Raw genomic sequence first — 17,543 nt, 5'->3', positions numbered from 1 at the left:
ATAAAATTTTCTATTGCCACCATGAATCCATCAATTATCAACAACTAGATATCTTTTGAATTAGCCTTATAACAATAGAAAACTTAACCTAACAAATATCCAGTTAAGAATATTTGTACCTTAAGTATCGTTTTATCTTATTATGGCAACTTTTAAAGGGCCTTAAAATTAGGTTAGAGACTTTAGAACGAAGCTATAGTTTATCTATCAATGTGAAAATATTATACATTATCAGATACATACAGTAAACTTTATTTTGTATTTCCACCTAATTCGAATATTATTATAAGTTAGATATAAACGTGGAGTTGTGCTTTGATGAGACTTGGAAAACGTTCTGATTTAAGCGAAATTATATAGTTCTATTTTCGTTCAAAACCCGCCTTCCAATTAAAATAATTATACGGGCAATATTTACTTTCTAAAGTATATTAACATATCACAGATGACCTGTTAATTGATCAATTACATAGGCGGCGCTCGAGTGTTTTACTTTTGTTAGTGGCATCAATACAGGAAACTGGAAATAATGTTTTATCTATTGTATCATTTATTCAAGTTGCTATTTAACCGTTCCAATGAAAATATAATTCAATTTATTATCCCATAATTATTATGTGATATAATCAACTTGGCTCATACTAAATTAAAAAACGTAGGCAACCACAATTACATTTTAAAATTTTTTCTATAAACTCGGATCCTTTTTGCCAAAATGAAAATCGTTTTCAATTAAAATTTTACTTTTATTCATATCCTCAGATATTATTCAAGGTATCTCGAAATATATATGAAAAAAGAAGTTTAAAACATAAAGTTTAATGAAGGAATCTTATGTCACGGACTGTTAACCGGAAAGGTTATAGAAAATGGCCGCCGCAGAAGAGACTTTATCAGTGGCGTCGTGCATAAATTTAAATAGGATAAAACTGTTTCTATAAAATGATATTAATATTTTCGATACCTTTTACGAATATATGAAAATGAAAAACAATCATACATTTAAATTTTTATTTAAACTAACATTATAGACACTTAAATTTTTTGTATACGTTTTGTATACTACTTTATGTTCTAAGGCTTACACAAAGTAAAAGCACGTAGGCAACCACAATTACATGATCGAAAAATTCCTGTCTTTTTACTACAATTCAACGTTATTTTCATACATATTTCTATATGTTATTTATGAACTCGTTGATATACTTATGCCGAAGGAAAATATGGACAATCAACTCAGCCTAACCAAGTAGAAAAATATAAGCAATCATAATTACACCATATATTTTGAAATCTATTTGATAAATTCAATACATTTTCTCGCCATCATATCAGTTTAAACAGCAATTTAACATTATTTCTAATCATATTATCTGGCAATATTCATGATCTTCTCCAAGCAAATAAACGTTATAATAATGTATGCAACCACAATTACGTCAAATATTTAGTATTATTTTCGATAAATTCGGTCCTTTTTACTACAATTTCAATTCAACTAAAGTTCAACGTTATTTTTATTCATATTTTCAGATAATATCAATGATCTTGTCGAAATACTTATGCAGAAGGAAAATATCGACGATCAGCTCGGCTTACACCAAGTAGAAAGACGTAGGCAACCACAGTTACGTCTTAGATTTGGAAAACGTTCAAATGAATTCGATCCTTTTGCATCCAAAACTGTAAGTATCTCATAAACGTAGTGTATTTAAAACGTGGAATTAATAAATAAGAAGATTTAATTAAAATATTTTAGTATGAGATAGTTGGGTATTCCAGCAGAAAGACTATTAGTCTGAAATTTAATAATATATGTTTATTTCGCGCTCAAAGTTGTATACGAGGGCCGTTTTTTTTCAACCTCCGATCACTCCGTATAAACGCTGTGCGGCCATGCGCTGTAGGCGATTGCGAGGCTCTCGCACTACACACTCCGCCATCGTTGACATTCAGGCGTCAGTCGGCGTTGTGCTACAGGTATGGTGTGCGTGAATGGTGTCGAAAATTTGAAGATGGCCGTAATGATTTGGTTAGGTTTATATGGAACTTGTCCTTTATTTATAGGCTATCTGAGATTAAAAAAAATGGCCCATGTATGATTGAATCATTAATTTTTAATAGCAATAATTTAGACTGAGAATTTAGAAAAAAAAATGTAATTTCAGAATGGTGTTGAAAGGCCTCCTTCCCTACGTCTACGATACGGAAAGAGAGGAGAGGACATTCTTGTAAGTTATTTTATATTTTCTTATTTTTTATTACTTTATTTCAGATATCATTAATTAGAGGGTAAAATAGCGAAGATATCAATTCAAACAGCTTACGAATTGAAAAATTTCCTTATATGTGAAATATTATTGAAATTGAACCATAACGAGTGCGAAATACACTTTTCAACGAGTTTTGTACACTAATTTTCCTACGACCACGTAAAAAATTCTTCAAAAAAAAGTAAAACGTAAAAAAACACACCTGTGTTGAAAAGTATATAAACATATGTGCTGAAAAGTTAAAAAACTACAAAATATCTATAAAATTTTCATTCAACTACTTTATACGTTACCCAATAATAATAATAACACTTAATTTTACGTTTAAAGTATCTTGCAGACACTAATATGTATATATCAAAACAAACTTTCAATTTTTATTGTAAACACTAATATAACCTCAAAAATTCACATTGTCTATTTCTTCAGTCTTTTTGAATTGGCCTTTTGCCATTCGGCACCCAACCAGATTCATATTGTATTCGCTTATTCCCTCTATCGTTCGAGACAATATATAAGAAAAAGAAACATTTCAATACATGTATGTTTTGTTATTTTTTAGTACATTAATGAAATAAGGTAAAAAATGAGTATGAAATCAATTTCGTAAGTAAGAAAATATTAACGTGGAATCAAAAAGTGTTGTAATTACTTTAAATGTCTTCAGATAAAGAAGCAGACATTCCATTTGAAGTGAAAGAATCTGCTAATGCTGCAGTGGGTAGTTTTATACCTGAAAAATCAAGAAGTAGATACGTTCTGGCCTTCCAAAAATTTGAAAAATATAAAGAACATCGATTAAAAGTTACTAATTGCTTCTTTTGAAAATTCAAAAACATTAAAGACGTTGAATTTGTGGACTACATATTCATTGTTGAGATCTGAACTCTTCTTCTTCTTCTTCAACGTATTGTTGAGATGTGTTGATGTCCATTAATCCATCCATCTTTTTGGAAGTCTTCCTAAAGATCGTCGTGTCCCTAGTTTACCGTCTCGTGCGATCTTTGCTTTTCTATCTCTGGTCATCCTGTCCACGTGTTTGTTCCAAGCTCTTCTACGTTTACGTCCCCATCTGACTATGTCTTCCTCTGAACTCACCACTTAGCCTGCAGGAAGGATGAACTGATGTTCCCACGAGAAAGAGACTTATTTGATGCAGGCGCCTGTCTTGAAATCACAATTCCAGTAAGCTGGTGTCAATCTTGTTGACCTCCTCAAAAAGTATTGAAATATTAGACCGCGACAAATTTTTTGTGCGAATTTATATTGGAAAATGCGGCAAACAACCCGTGGACGTGAAAACCATTGGAAACCTACCAGCTTAGTACCTAATTTATATAAGGAGTTTGTGTAGCGCAGTTTAGTTAGTTTACAATAAATAGTTATAGTGAACAGACCGAAATAGAAAGTAATCGAAGAATTTAAATAAATTATTTTAGTTAGTTGAGTGATTAGTGGATTATTTATATAGATTAGTTAAGTGTAGTGTAAGGTATCTAAATAAATTAAGTTACGTAAAGTTTTTACATAAGTACTTCTCATAACTGTTTCATATGTTATGAAAAATGTGACGTTTCCTAATGTCAACGAGTGACTCAAGTGTCACATTTGATAGCGGAAGTTTATTTCAAGTCTTTCAGGAAACTTGACATTTATATATATTTTATTCATATTATTTTCAGGGATTGAACGACAGATCTCCATCCTTACGACTCCGGTTTGGTAAAAGATTCGATGATGCCCCATTACCAGTAAGTTTAACAAATGTAAGAGAATTTTTTATTAATATATTCCCGTATTTTCGCAAACTAGGTTTGATATAGAACAGCTGCTTTGAATTTTTCATATTTATACCTTGACATCTACCAATAGCAATTTTTATTAAAGGTATCGGGGATATTTGAGTATATTAATGGAAAATATGGTTTGGAAGTAAAATTTTGCAAATTTCGACAAAAATATATCTTTTTTGAAAGAAAATTATTTCCGAATCACGGGAATTTTGAATAAATACCATTAACTAAGAGATGCATGTATTTAATTTATTATTGAATGATATTATTGATTCCTTTCAATATAATTAGTTTTGTTGTAATTGATGTAATCAATTTGATGCTACTTATCAGTATGATTAAGGCCGATTCATAAACTTGACTTTCCGTTTCCGTTCGTAGGTGATGTTTGACGTTTGACATTCGTAGCAAATTCTACATCCTATCCATAAACTTGAATTTCCATTTCCGTTCGTAGGTGACGTTTGACATTCGTAGCAAATTCTACATCCTATCCATAAACTTGACTTTCCGTTTCCGTTCGTAGGTGACGTTTGACATTCGTAGCAAATTCTACATCCTATCCATAAACTTGACTTTCCGTTTCCGTTCGTAGGTGACGTTTGACATTCGTAGCAAATTCTACATCCTATCCATAAACTTGACTTTCCGTTTCCGTTCGTAGGTGACGTTTAACGTTTGACATTCGTAGCAAATTCTACATCCTATCCATAAACTTGACTTTCCGTTTCCGTTCGTAGGTGACGTTTGACATTCGTAGCAAATTCTACATCCTATCCATAAACTTGACTTTCCGTTTCCGTTCGTAGGTGACGTTTAACGTTTGACATTCGTAGCAAATTCTACATCCTATCCATAAACTTGACTTTCCGTTTCCGTTCGTAGGTGACGTTTAACGTTTGACATTCGTAGCAAATTCTACATCCTATTCATAAACTTGACGTTGCTGCCGTTAACCTAAATTTTTTATTCTTTTTGACTAAATGGAATGTCTGGTGATATTCATACTGATTACATTATTTTTTTAAGAAGTTGCGGAATCCAAGCAACAGCGTATTCCACCAGGAGAACTGATGGATATGTGGGACTCCCGTAGTCTATCTACTAAACCGCCATCTTCTGTCATCTCCGTCCAACCAAGGACTATTGTGATATTACTTCTGATTGGTGGGTCTGTCTATGTCTACATTCTATTGCCTAAAAATTCTCTCCGTAATGGTAGCAATCCGTTGCCGAAATTCTACCTTGTGAAGCATCACCTGGACGATATTAGCAGGATTTATGCTGCCGACAGTCTCCTCTACCTCCTCTCTTAAACTCCTCCAGTGGTTACTCACGAAGAACGTGCGTTCGGCATCATCTGAGTCGTTTCTACCATACGTACACTCAGGTGTTTGTACTTAATTTTGTGAAGATATCCCGTTAAAAGCTGGGTAATGTAGTGGGTCCACAATCTAAGGTCTTTTATTAGTCCATTCAACTGATTTCTCGTCCGTCCATCGTTGTTTTTGCCACGTCCATATTGTTCTAGCGCGTTCGATTGTTGCCGCATCCTGTCGTGTTATATCCTCTCACGCTCTAAATCCAGGAAATCTACGGGAATTATAACCGCCACCACTAGGACACCTTGTGCAGTGCAGAGACAATCCGGTAGAACCTGGCGATTCTTAGTGCACCTTGTCTGTGTACCATCATCATCGCTTTGCAGTATATCTTTATACTCAGTGCGTCTGACCAAATCTCCGCCCCATACAGAAAGAACTGAGTGAGTTGTTACCATCAGCAGCCTTTGTTTTCCCGATAGTGGTGCGTTAATATTTGCCATTAAGCGGCTCAAAAATACTGTCCTTTCGGCTATTTCGTCTGTCCCGATCTCAATGTCTTGTCTTGTCTGTATCCGTTTCCTTGTGAGAAACATCAGCTCAGTTTTTTCCGTAGCGAGTTGTCATCCATTCCCCTACTCGCCTCATTGTCTGGTTCAGTTTAAATTGCGCTAATTCTGCAGATTGTCCGGTGATCGCAACTATGACATCATCGGCGTAAGCAACGAGAAGCACGCCAAGAGGCAATTCCAGTCTAAGCAGACTGGAATCATCTCGTAGATTATTCGCCTGTTTCTCAGATAATCCTCCACCACTTGGGTCAAGTAGTCTGGGATCCCGAAGCGGTCTTAAGTGCCTCAAGGATGTCCACCCACTTAGCCGAGTTGAAGGCATTCCTTACGTCTAGTGTTGCTAGCAACACGATTGGTCGAGCCGCGTGGCAGTGTCTGTCTAGTTCCAGAAACACACTGTATACACATTATAAAGTCCAGTGTTGTCTTTAAAACTTTTTAAGGAATGTATTTGTGTGTTTTTTGTTACAGATTTCGGAAGGAGAGAATTAAACAAGAACTTAAAACTTGCCATGAATATCGGAAATCGTTTATTTTCTATAAATCGTTATACTATTTAAATCTTTGTTGAAAACAGTATATTTTTATGGCATAAGGCAGACTTTGTCGTTTATTGATAATAAAAAAAAATCTTTAATCTCAAACGTGTGTAAAAGTAGTCAATTTATGTATTATATAGAAAAATTAGAATAAAAAAATAATTTTCCTAACTGTGTTTTATTCCAATAATTTCGTAAAAAAAATACAAATACACTGCTTGAAACAATTCGATAAATACGCATTTACTTAAATATAATAATAAAACCCAATAATGACTGTACCTTATATGATGAGTATCAAAAACAACTTCGTCTTAATTGGGTCAAAACCACGAATTACATTGCGGCTTCGTATCCATATATACAGTTGGTCACTATCTAGGGAGGAATACAGCCACATCTGTTTTACCGCTAGTGAAAATTCAATAATAACAATAATACATCGCTTTAATTAATTATAGAAATACTTATTCATGAAATTCCAATAGATAAACTAGGGACTGAAATAAAATCACGTCTGAATTTACTCATTAATTATATGATGAATTCCAAAAACAATTTTCGTTTTAATTGGGTCAAAGCCACGAATAGCATTGCGGCTTCGTACCCAAATATACAGCTGGCCACTATCTAGGGAGAAATACAGCCAACTCTGCTTCAACACTCACTTAAAATCCAAGAATAATAATAAACTTTGAAAGCATTAAGGAAATTAACGAAATATTAAATCAATTAACACAATAAATTGATGGAAACTAATAATTACATGAGTTAAATTAACAATGAAGATAAAATTTAATGAACTGCTTGATCTAAAGCAAATTGAAAAGAAGAAGAATGGTGAACAACAGGGAGGATGAACGAATTAGAAATTTCGCTATTCTAGGTTATATTTATCACGTCAAATAGTGTCCCAATTGATTTATTAACTCCAGTAATTTAATATCGTAATTTAAGAAGTTTTACGGGTTATTAAAACATTTTTAGGTGTTAGGTTTCTTCATACTTCTTTGTAACGTGAATTTTAATTTTTTTTATTCACCAAAAAAGTATTGAAACTTAGGGTTCATTTTTGTCTTAATTATTGAAAATATTTCGTTCTTCAACGATGTAAGGAAAAATGGTTTGGATAAATAAATAATAGTAAGTAAAACAATTAAAATAAAATTTATTATTTCAAAATTTTCACAATAACCTAACAATATAAATTTTAATAAATAATCTAATAATAAATATACATTAATTATTACTAGTGGAAGTACTAGCCTCTTGACAAGTCCTGCTCCTTCTATGACAATCCAACTTATCCTTCCTACTAAATTTTTTACTACAATATTCGCAAGCGAAAGGTTTCTCGCCGGTATGCAGCTTTTGATGTCTAAGCAAATTCGATGTATTTCCGAAACTCTTACTACAAAATTTACATGAAAACGGCTTCTCTTTCGTATGTTTCCTCAGATGTTTTTTAAAATCACCTTTATGTGTGAAAGTTTTCTTGCAATATTCGCAAGTGAGGATTCTTTTAGGTGTGTGACATTGACCAGACGTTGATGCTTCTGGTTCGTTAATTTGACTAAAGTTTTTTTGTTCAATACCTGTAATTAAAACATCATTTGAGAATAACTTTAAGTCAATTCGAGTAAATTAGTTGAAAGCTCGTATTTTGATGATTTCAAATCAACAAATCGAAAGTGGTACAGGAAGAACAACGTAATACATAATTGTATTTTGATGACTTATGCAGATAAATGAAGCTTCGTCCATTCGACTTAATTCAAGTTAAGTGTTGAATATAATATTCATAATAATTATTACGTCTTATTACGTGAAATTTGGGACAAATTAGGAAATAAGAAGATAATTTAAACTAATTTCATATTTCAATCAGCTGATAGTTATTTGTCTGTGATCTGGCAACAATGCCACCATATACATTCGTAACTGTGATAGGTGAACCTCAAACTGAATTAGTTTGTTTAAATTGATGAATAAATTAACGAGTAAAAGACAAAATAAATTGTCATAAACTAAATCCAATATCCAATTATCTATTATCCTGTTATACGCTCATTTTACGTTTCAATAATATCAATATCAATTGCAAATGTGATCTCTAATTGATGCCATTGAATTAAAGTGCTGCCATCTATGTATATAGACAGCAAGTGCTACGTAACTAGCCATCTTAAACATCCAAGTATCGCTTATTTTATTTTGGTTTGTTTGTGTTTATTCAGGTGAATTTTAATTAATTTTACAGTGTTTCTGAATAGGTTTTTTGTGTTTTTGTTTTAACTTTATTTAGGAGTGTTAAAACATTCGTAATCAGATTGTAAACAAAATGTTTAGTGGTGTAGCTTGCAGGTGCTCTAACACTGCTAAAAATAGATCTTTAGTGATTACTTTTCAGAGGTAAGTTTTTTTCTTCATTTACTTTACTTAGTATTAAACTCATTTGAATCAAATGCAAAATAAAAATTTCATGATTGACAAGGTTAAGACATAGACATAAAAGCAATAAGTTAAAATGTATTTAGTTTTCATAAAAATAGTTAGAAAAACAAATTCAAGACGAATATTGTTAATAAGTGGACCTAAGTACAAGTGTATTATGATATCAACATTTCACTAACGCATGTTTTCATCAAATCTCAAAGCTAAAAGTTTGATTGTAGGCTAATAATTGTATCCTAGAACAATTCTTATATTATGTGTTAAACCTCTCTGCTTTTATCAAATTAGAAGTGAAAATCATAAATTTACGAAATATGAAGCTTATGAAATCATTTTTGTCAGGAAAAACTCCCTAAAGTCAATCATAAGTTTGCTAAAAAAACCTTACTGTTGACTGACCATGTAAATATATTATTTCAACGTTTTGATTCAAACTAAGAAACAATTGATAAACTTCTTGGAAAAATTGTAAGACGGAAAGTAAAATTAAATTACAAGTAATACTTGGGAGGATTTCAAATACTGTAGAATCTTTCCTTTATATAGCAATTACAAACCTTATTCTTCATATTAAGAATTTACATATTACATCATTCAATAAGTAGTGTGTCTGATACACAGATGGCGCTGCAATTGTCAAATCCAAATGACATTTATGAAGTACCAACTTTCAAAAAACTATGTGTAAAATTTTCATTATTCAGAAAAAACTGACAGCCATTTAAGAGAAGCTACTTTAGATATTTTCAAAACGAATATTGTACAAGCTCAGTAATGGCTTCAAAAGTGTTATCCGGACTCTGCTCCATTGAAAACAACCATTTGTTGTTAGTTTGCTGAATTTAAACGTTTTCGTACAGACACCAATGATGGTGAACGTGAAAACATCGAAATAGTCCATAAATTGAAATTGCGTGAGCTAGCTGAGGCCGATAAAATATCAGAACGCAGTGTGTTTAAAATTATGCATGAACATTTGCCGCGTTTACTCACAGTCGATCAAAAACAACAACGTATTGATGATTCAGAGCAGTGCTTCGCCATGTTTACATATAATAAATCAGATTTTTTACGTCGATAAGTGACAATGGATGAAACATGGACCATCACTTCGCTCCAGAATCAAAACGATCATCATCTGAATGAACTGCAGCCGGTGAACCACATCCGAAGCGTCCAAACAGTCAGCTGGGAAAATTATGGCTTAAGTATTTTGAGATGCGCATGGAATATTGTTCAGGGAGAGACAATCAATAGCGAATACTACATAGAATTTTTGGATCGTTTGTCGAAGAAAAAAACACTGTTTCACCAAGACTAATTAACAAGTCGATGGCGACGATGGTTAAATTGCACAAACTACACTTCAATTTGCTTCCTCATCCACCGTATTATCCAGATCTGGTCCCCAGTAATAGCCGGTAAGAAATTCAGCTCAAATGAAGAAGCAATTGCTGAAACTGAAACCTATTTTGAGGCAAAAGACAAAACACGGCATCGAGAAGTTAGAGAAGCGTTGGAATAATCGTATTGCTCTTGAAGGAGATTACATTGATGGATAAAATCGATTTTTGGCAAAAAAATGTGTTTTGTAAGCGGCTGGATGCGTTCTACGAATATATGGCAAGTGGTTTTAAAAAGAGGATGTAACGAAACCAGTACTGTTACTGATTGACGGCCATAGATACTATTTAACGATGTAGCGTGAATTTTGCAACTAAAAAGAACCTCGATAAGTCGACAACCCCCCATCTCGAAGAACGTTGCTCGGAAACTTCTTAACTCGATTTATTTTTACCTCTCCCTTAGAGTTCGAGTTATAGAGAGGCTCCTGTTCTTGAAAACACACTGAGGGTTGTATGGTTGTATCTATTTTATCTCGACGTATACAAAATGTGTGAAAACCCGTATCTAAGATTTGAATATGGCTTCAGCTCAGCTGTTCCTTCCGAAATATCAAAAACGGAACTTAATAAACTTGAAGAAGAAGACATTGAAAATTTGAGTGTCAGGCAATTGATTGTAAAACTATTTAACCGTTAGGTTTAGCTTTTTCTGGATGAACACTGGAACACTCGTGCCTGTGCATAGATTTTAAAAGACTGTATATTAGAAATTTCTGCAACTTTTCTTCAATTTTCTATATATATAAAAAACGATGGATATAGTGAAAAACTTATAATTAACATACCAAAATGTTCAGTCTCTGAGTTTAACTTCATTTTTCTTAATAATCTTATATGCAGAGCAGCGCCACATGGCGCAGTCACCCTATTTTCCGTTGATGACGAAAAGACCTTAAATAAATCTGTCAATAGGTACGTACCTTGTAAAAGAATAGGAAGACTACCATATTTATTTTGACAATTATCACATTTGCAACTGTAATCATCAGTGCATGGTTCTTGGGGCTCGAATGGTTCTGGTTGTGGAACCATTGAATAATTTGGTTGATTCGATATTGGTTGATTATAGTATTGGTTTTGTTCGTCAGAAGTTTGTGGATAACAATATTGAATAGTAGCAGGATTTAACTGAACTTGCTGCTCTTCTGTCACAGGAAGGAATCCAGAATAATGCATTTTCCATAAATTATTTCGTCGGGCGGTTTTTTGCAACACAGATTTTTGAGAAAATGAAGCCTAAAAGACATTAATAATGATTTGACGCATATTTTACTATATAGAAGGGTGAAACTCTATTTTGCGATAATCACTTGAGTTCAATACCTTTACACACGAATTGCACACCATACTTTTTCTACTAGCGAAAATTTATCAAAATACAGAAGTTCAATGGTATTTTCCTTATAAAATATATCATATGTTTAATAATATTTTGAAAATTTTAATCAAGATAAGGACAAATCAACAAAACAGCTTGCATGTATGAATGCCACCTAAAAATAATTATTACTACATAAATAGAAAAATAAAAAATGGCATCAGCGCGTCTTGAACCTGGAAGCGTCACATACACTACGAAGACCTTAATAATACGCCTACTATCTAAAGTATTTTTCTTTACGCACTGAGTCTAAAGTACTTTACACACGATAGAAGAAAAAGATTTTATTCATGTCGTATTTTAAAATGCAGCATTTTCAACTTCAACTCCTCTAATTTCGTGTAGCCCTCGTATAATGAAGGAAAGAGTAGTGTAGATACTTTCCCGCCTGCCCAAACTTCATCTGCTCGAGGTATGACTTACAGTATCCTAAGTATACCAATACGATTATTTCAAAGTATTTTTTGTTTTATTTCAATGGTTAATTTTTTTATTCTTATGTCTGGTGTTAATGTTATACAGCGGACATGCGTTGTAGGCGATTGCGAGGCTCTCGCACTACACACTCCGTCATTGTTGACATTCAGGCGTCAGTCGGCGTTGTGCTACAGCCATGTAAACATGTCCGCCATTATTGATGCTTTTGCCAAGTGTGAATTGCGTTTTCTACAGACTGAAGGCGCTAGCGCTGAAAAAAATCCAGAAAGAAAACCTCAGATGATCTGCTTTGCTACGGAATTTCCGCAAGTTTATTGGTGGCAACTTTCTTTGAAGAGGGTATTGAAAAGCTTGTCCACAGATATGATAAATGTCTCAATCTCTCTTGTGGAAAAATAACCTAAATCTACTAATATTTTGGTTACATTATTGTTTTATATGAACTTGTCTTTTATTTATAACCTATGGGACCTTGAAAAAAAAACGGCTCTCGTATATTGCGCCTTATGTTGAATGCGTTCACGAAATCACGTCTAGCTGTAAATTCTGTTCTGTGATATAAATTGAGCGTTCATAAAACATTTAAAATCTACACCACAGCATTAAAAAACGCACCACTGGACCGAGAGTGCACTCTATGATCAGCGCTAGTAATCGGGGAAACTGGGACATGCGCAATTCGTAACAAGTATCCCGATGTCATCTGTCATAAAATGTTCAATTTGGCGTATATTGGCAAAAAAGATTTTTATCCCATAATAAAGTTTAATACTGAAAACATGAAGGAGAAATTCAAATTGAATACTTAAAACAAACACAAAAACGTCAATAATCTTAATCCCACACATGCCATATTGAATCACGTGGTTTGGAGAGCCTAATTGTATACATTATAGTTTTTAGAGGTTAAGGAATCGGTTGGATAACGTTTTTAGAACTTTCTTATTGTCAATCTAAATTAAATAACAGGATTCAAATGTCAAAATGTCATTTACCCGGCGTCTAATTGATACCAAGGGTCAGTACTACCTTAAAAATCGAGTTATCTCGCTCACTATGTAGTAATTTTCAAAAAAATAATGAGTATCAATAAATTGTAGAACAATAAATAAAATTTAGAGAAACTACAAGGCATTTGGCTGCAATACGCCACTCTCCCCTTCAGACATTTATAATTAGTTGTAATAAAAGAGAAGAAGAATAATAGACTTGTATAATCTGTGCGAGAAATAAACAAAAAAAAAATATTCACCTCGTTTTAATACAGCAAATTAAAAAATAAACACAAAATCACAAACACCGATACTATTAAAAGCGTTTTTTACTTACGCATGTTCTTTCACTTCGAATTAATTTCACTATTATTTCATGACTGGTTAAAGTCACTAGACCTACTGATTCATATTTTAGACAATCACTCCATTGATATACATCTCTCAGATTCATAATAATTCTTATAGATTCCGACAATTTTGTTAAAATGAACTCTAAATGATTAAATGAACTTTCCAATTGCCGGGCTGACTCAAGCGCATGTGTTTAACGCGAACTTCGTATATAATAGAATCCTTCTTTTTTACCACGAAACGAAGATACGATTATGGAAATTGTACGTTACAGAAGATGACGGAAGATACGTATCAGAGAGTTTTACTAGTCATAGAGTATCATCGATAGTGTGAAATCACGTATGACGTAATTCATGGGGAAATACCGAACACAATCGTGGCGAGAAGTGAGAGGTGGAGTTACACAGGATCCCCGACATCCCTTCCACTTATGGCTAACCACATGGCGAGCGCTGTTGCCGGGTTAACGTATTTTAAGATAAAATAGATAAAAATAGTAGTGAAATTTATTAAAATTATTTACTTGGAAAAAAAGTTTTTATCGAAAGTTACTGATCAAAATAATTATTTACAATCCACGGCAGTTCGTGTTACAATTTTTTTTTAGTTTTTTAGAGATTAAATAGCTTTTTATTTTTCTAACAAACTAAATTGTATTAAATCTTATATTTGGTCTTATGAATCATGTTAATTAAATAAATATACATTATAAACCCGTTACTTCTTGTTATTTATTTATAAAAACAATGTAAACAAAAATATTATGTAACTAATTCATTTGAAAATCATAAGAAAGTTAGATATTGCAACATTGCGCTCCAAGTTATGAATGGGAAATTATAAATGAATAAAATTACCTTGAATGACGTCAAATATTGTGCAGGTAACTTGATGTGACGATATACATGTAAATAAAAAGCAGCTATTATAGTAATTCGGGAATTTCAAATCTCATTATACACAGATTTTTTCATCGGAAAGATTGTAAGAATTAGTTTTGTTATATTGCCTTACGGAACTAATTATTTATGTATGAAATGGGATTTGTTTTTTCTTTTAATAAAACGGAAATCCCAACATTTGTATGAATTAGAAAAAATAATAAAAAAAAACGTTGCTATTTAAAGCAGTTTTTTGAACCTTATGAATTAAGGTACTATTTCTATTATACGAGGTGTGGCCGTTAAGTAACGAAACTGCTACAGCTTCCGCCAAATGTTAGACAGTTGAGGCCTTAGTTTTTTGTTTTGTTAGAAATAGAGTAACTGAAACTTATAATTCAAGGATACAGTGAGATTTCTTTTTTTAAAGGTAAGTACCGAATTCAAAATTCAAAAAAATCAAAAACGTGGGCGTAAGAACTGTTTTTTAGTATTGAACTCACAAATTCCGGTTATCTCCATGCATTTCCTTTTGTTTTAAGCAAATTTTGTATATAAATTCGTATTTTCTATTTATTTGGGGAACAGAACGAATAGAATAGAACAGATCCCTATTTGGTTACGTTTTAAATAATTTAAAGTTCTTTCTACTGGTTCCTTCTTCAGTAATCTCCATCTGTGTTTCGGTTTCCTTCCTCATTTTATTTCTTTCCCGTAGTTCTCCAACTTCCAGGTTGGAGTTTCAAACAAAGAAAGTCAACTCAACTCCAAAAACTGGGAATTCAAGTGAGGGCTGCAACCATCCCGATTTTCCATATAAAAGTCCCAGTATTGTCTTCAATATATATAGAAATCTGAGTCGTTTCTAATTTATAACTGCTTTTATTCGTTATGGTCTTTTTGGTACGAAGTTAATAGGAATTGATTATTTTTTCAATAAATTTGTTTGTTGTTGAAACTTTTTTTATTGTTCCTAGCAATAAATATTAATTTAGTACCAGTTATTTAAATACTACTTCTCACTAATACAACGACTGACGTTCGATTTCTTTTACTAAAAAATTACAAAATTCTTCATGCCGACAGGAATTTTATCTTATAAAAACGTACTACGTCGTCGATTTGACACTACTTTGAACAAGACATGTTTAAATTGAAGAATAGGAATTTTACGTGTCCAAATCGATATCCTCTGTATAGAAAAAGAAACAATCATAATTAGAAAGCAAAATTTTTGAAAAACAGATACAAATTTGATGTTTCTACTACTTTCAGTCTTTATCACAATATTTTTATTTGCCTTTCGAAAGTTATAAAAAAAAACTAATTTTAAAATAGAAGAGACCTAAAATCAAGACGATTTAGAAACATAAACATATATAAAACGTTTAAAACATAAGAAATTAAAGAAATTAATTCTATTATATCACTTTACAAACACCTGGAAGCCATTCTTAAACGTCCATGTATATATGAAGAAATTGAGGAATGAACCAAGGTGGTTTGACCTTCGATGACTTTCAGTAGGTAGGTAGAGATTACTGGTTTTTCCACTAGTTCATAATATTGAAATTTTAGGCAATGCAAATGTGAAACATTTCAGCTTATTCTATGAATGATAATTAATTCATAAATAGTAAATAGCAAACTATAATTAGACAAAGATTTCTTATTCTTTTTTTATTAATTTCAATTAATTTTACGTGGGTAATCCGAGAGGTAAGTACATATGAATAGTTCCAACAAATTTTTTTTAAAAACATTTTATCTAGTTCAAAATTACAAATAATTATTTAGAAAAATCTATAATCATAAGCTTTAGGGCCAATTATTCATTATATAAGAGATAGACTAATCTTAAAATCGTTAGATAAATATATATTCCAAAAGATAACAGACATCCATGAATTTATCGTATTGGGAATGTTCATTTCAAAATTCCAGATTAGTTTCGAATCGGCCCTGGATTTCTTATTGGAACAAAGACGAAGCTAGCTCTGTTCGCAGTAGTTAATTGTTCAGAATATGTCTGAAAATGGATTCGTCCACGAACGTTTTATGACGTTCCGTTTGACATTTAAACTACCTAGGAAAATAAACTGTATATAGTATTCACCTAACTGAATAATTAAGATTAATTCTTGATATTAGTAAGTACAAAATCTGCTACCGCGATTTTATTGTACAAATACGTACAAAAATGCATAGGTTAGAAGTTAGTTCCTGGTAAATATCACGAAATGTGCAAACATAACGAATGCGCATGCTCCGGACTACAAATCTGTACTTGAATTGCGCATGAATCTACCGCGAACAACGAACGCGAACTTATTTCTGTTTAGTTCATAGATTTAATATTAAAGATAGAGAGAGCGGCATTTAAAGGAAATGGTACTATTGGACCTCTTTATTTCTCTCTACTCATTCTTGAAATCATAACTTGTTAATCTCCCCTTTTGCCGCTCCCACCTCTCGATCCAAGGACGGTTTTACCTAAACAAATCTTTCTCCTGGCATCGCAAATCACACATTACCTCACGTAAATAATTAATAATGTGATATGTTTCGTGGAAATTTCATTTTATAATGTGAATAGCTTCTTAAGTTTGAAAAAAATTATAAGTCCAGCAAAAGAAACGGATGCTCTTGTTGTTATTTGTGACGTCACAAAATTGGATTTTGTGGGATTAATGAAAGTGAACCGTTCTATTCATAGTGGAAGAGTTCTCGTGGTATACTAATGATCTCTCTATTGGCAGTTCGGTTTCTCTAGAACAAGCTCTCATAGCTACCCTCTCTATCTTTAACATTAACTCTATGGTTTATTCGTTCTTAAGTTCCATGCGCATGCTCGAAAATTGACATTTAATTCCAAGTTTTATTACATACATTGTTTAGAGTTTAGTAAATGTTTTGTATAAGATAAATAATTATATTATTTGAAGATTTGAAATTGCTGGAATATCATTTTAAATGTAATATTCTTTATAAATAATTATCTAATTAGAAATTGAAAGAACAAACCATTTACGTGTACTTATATAAGAAGTAGGTATTACATTTATTAATTATTCTCGTATCTGGTGGTTTACATGATAGTTTCTTTTATTTTCTGGTAAATTCATTTGAGTAAGT

At 32.3% G+C, this 17,543-nt stretch overlaps 2 protein-coding genes across 4 annotated transcripts in view; one reads left to right on the top strand and one right to left on the bottom strand.

Moving 5' to 3' along the window:
• LOC130898133 (short neuropeptide F-like) overlaps window positions 1–6,662 on the top strand; it is a 42,812-nt gene extending 36,150 nt beyond the window's left edge. The window contains exons 3-6 of one of the 3 annotated variants that reach the window (XM_057807198.1): window positions 1,534–1,685; window positions 2,169–2,231; window positions 3,956–4,039; window positions 6,432–6,662. In XM_057807198.1, the coding sequence (XP_057663181.1) occupies window positions 1,534–1,685; window positions 2,169–2,231; window positions 3,956–4,039; window positions 6,432–6,452 (320 nt within the window). In that variant the 3' untranslated portion in view covers window positions 6,453–6,662. The remainder of the gene's footprint in view (window positions 1–1,533; window positions 1,686–2,168; window positions 2,232–3,955; window positions 4,040–6,431) is intronic. The other 2 variants (XM_057807200.1, XM_057807199.1) reach the window with 2 other exon arrangements.
• Window positions 6,663–7,690: 1,028 nt separating this feature from the next.
• On the bottom strand, window positions 7,691–13,647 carry LOC130898132 (zinc finger protein 271-like). The gene is made up of 3 exons (XM_057807196.1): window positions 13,508–13,647; window positions 11,280–11,595; window positions 7,691–8,094 (listed from the first exon to the last, which is right to left on the bottom strand). Exons 1-3 carry the CDS (start codon window positions 13,622–13,624, stop codon window positions 7,739–7,741), a joined length of 789 nt encoding a protein of 262 aa, XP_057663179.1. The 5' UTR covers window positions 13,625–13,647; the 3' UTR covers window positions 7,691–7,738.
• Between the last annotated feature and the right edge of the window lie 3,896 nt (window positions 13,648–17,543).

This window comes from Diorhabda carinulata, chromosome 9 (genome assembly GCF_026250575.1).
Source record: "Diorhabda carinulata isolate Delta chromosome 9, icDioCari1.1, whole genome shotgun sequence".
Taxonomy (NCBI): Eukaryota; Metazoa; Arthropoda; class Insecta; order Coleoptera; family Chrysomelidae; genus Diorhabda; species Diorhabda carinulata.
This window is presented reverse-complemented; position numbering and strand designations above follow the sequence as displayed.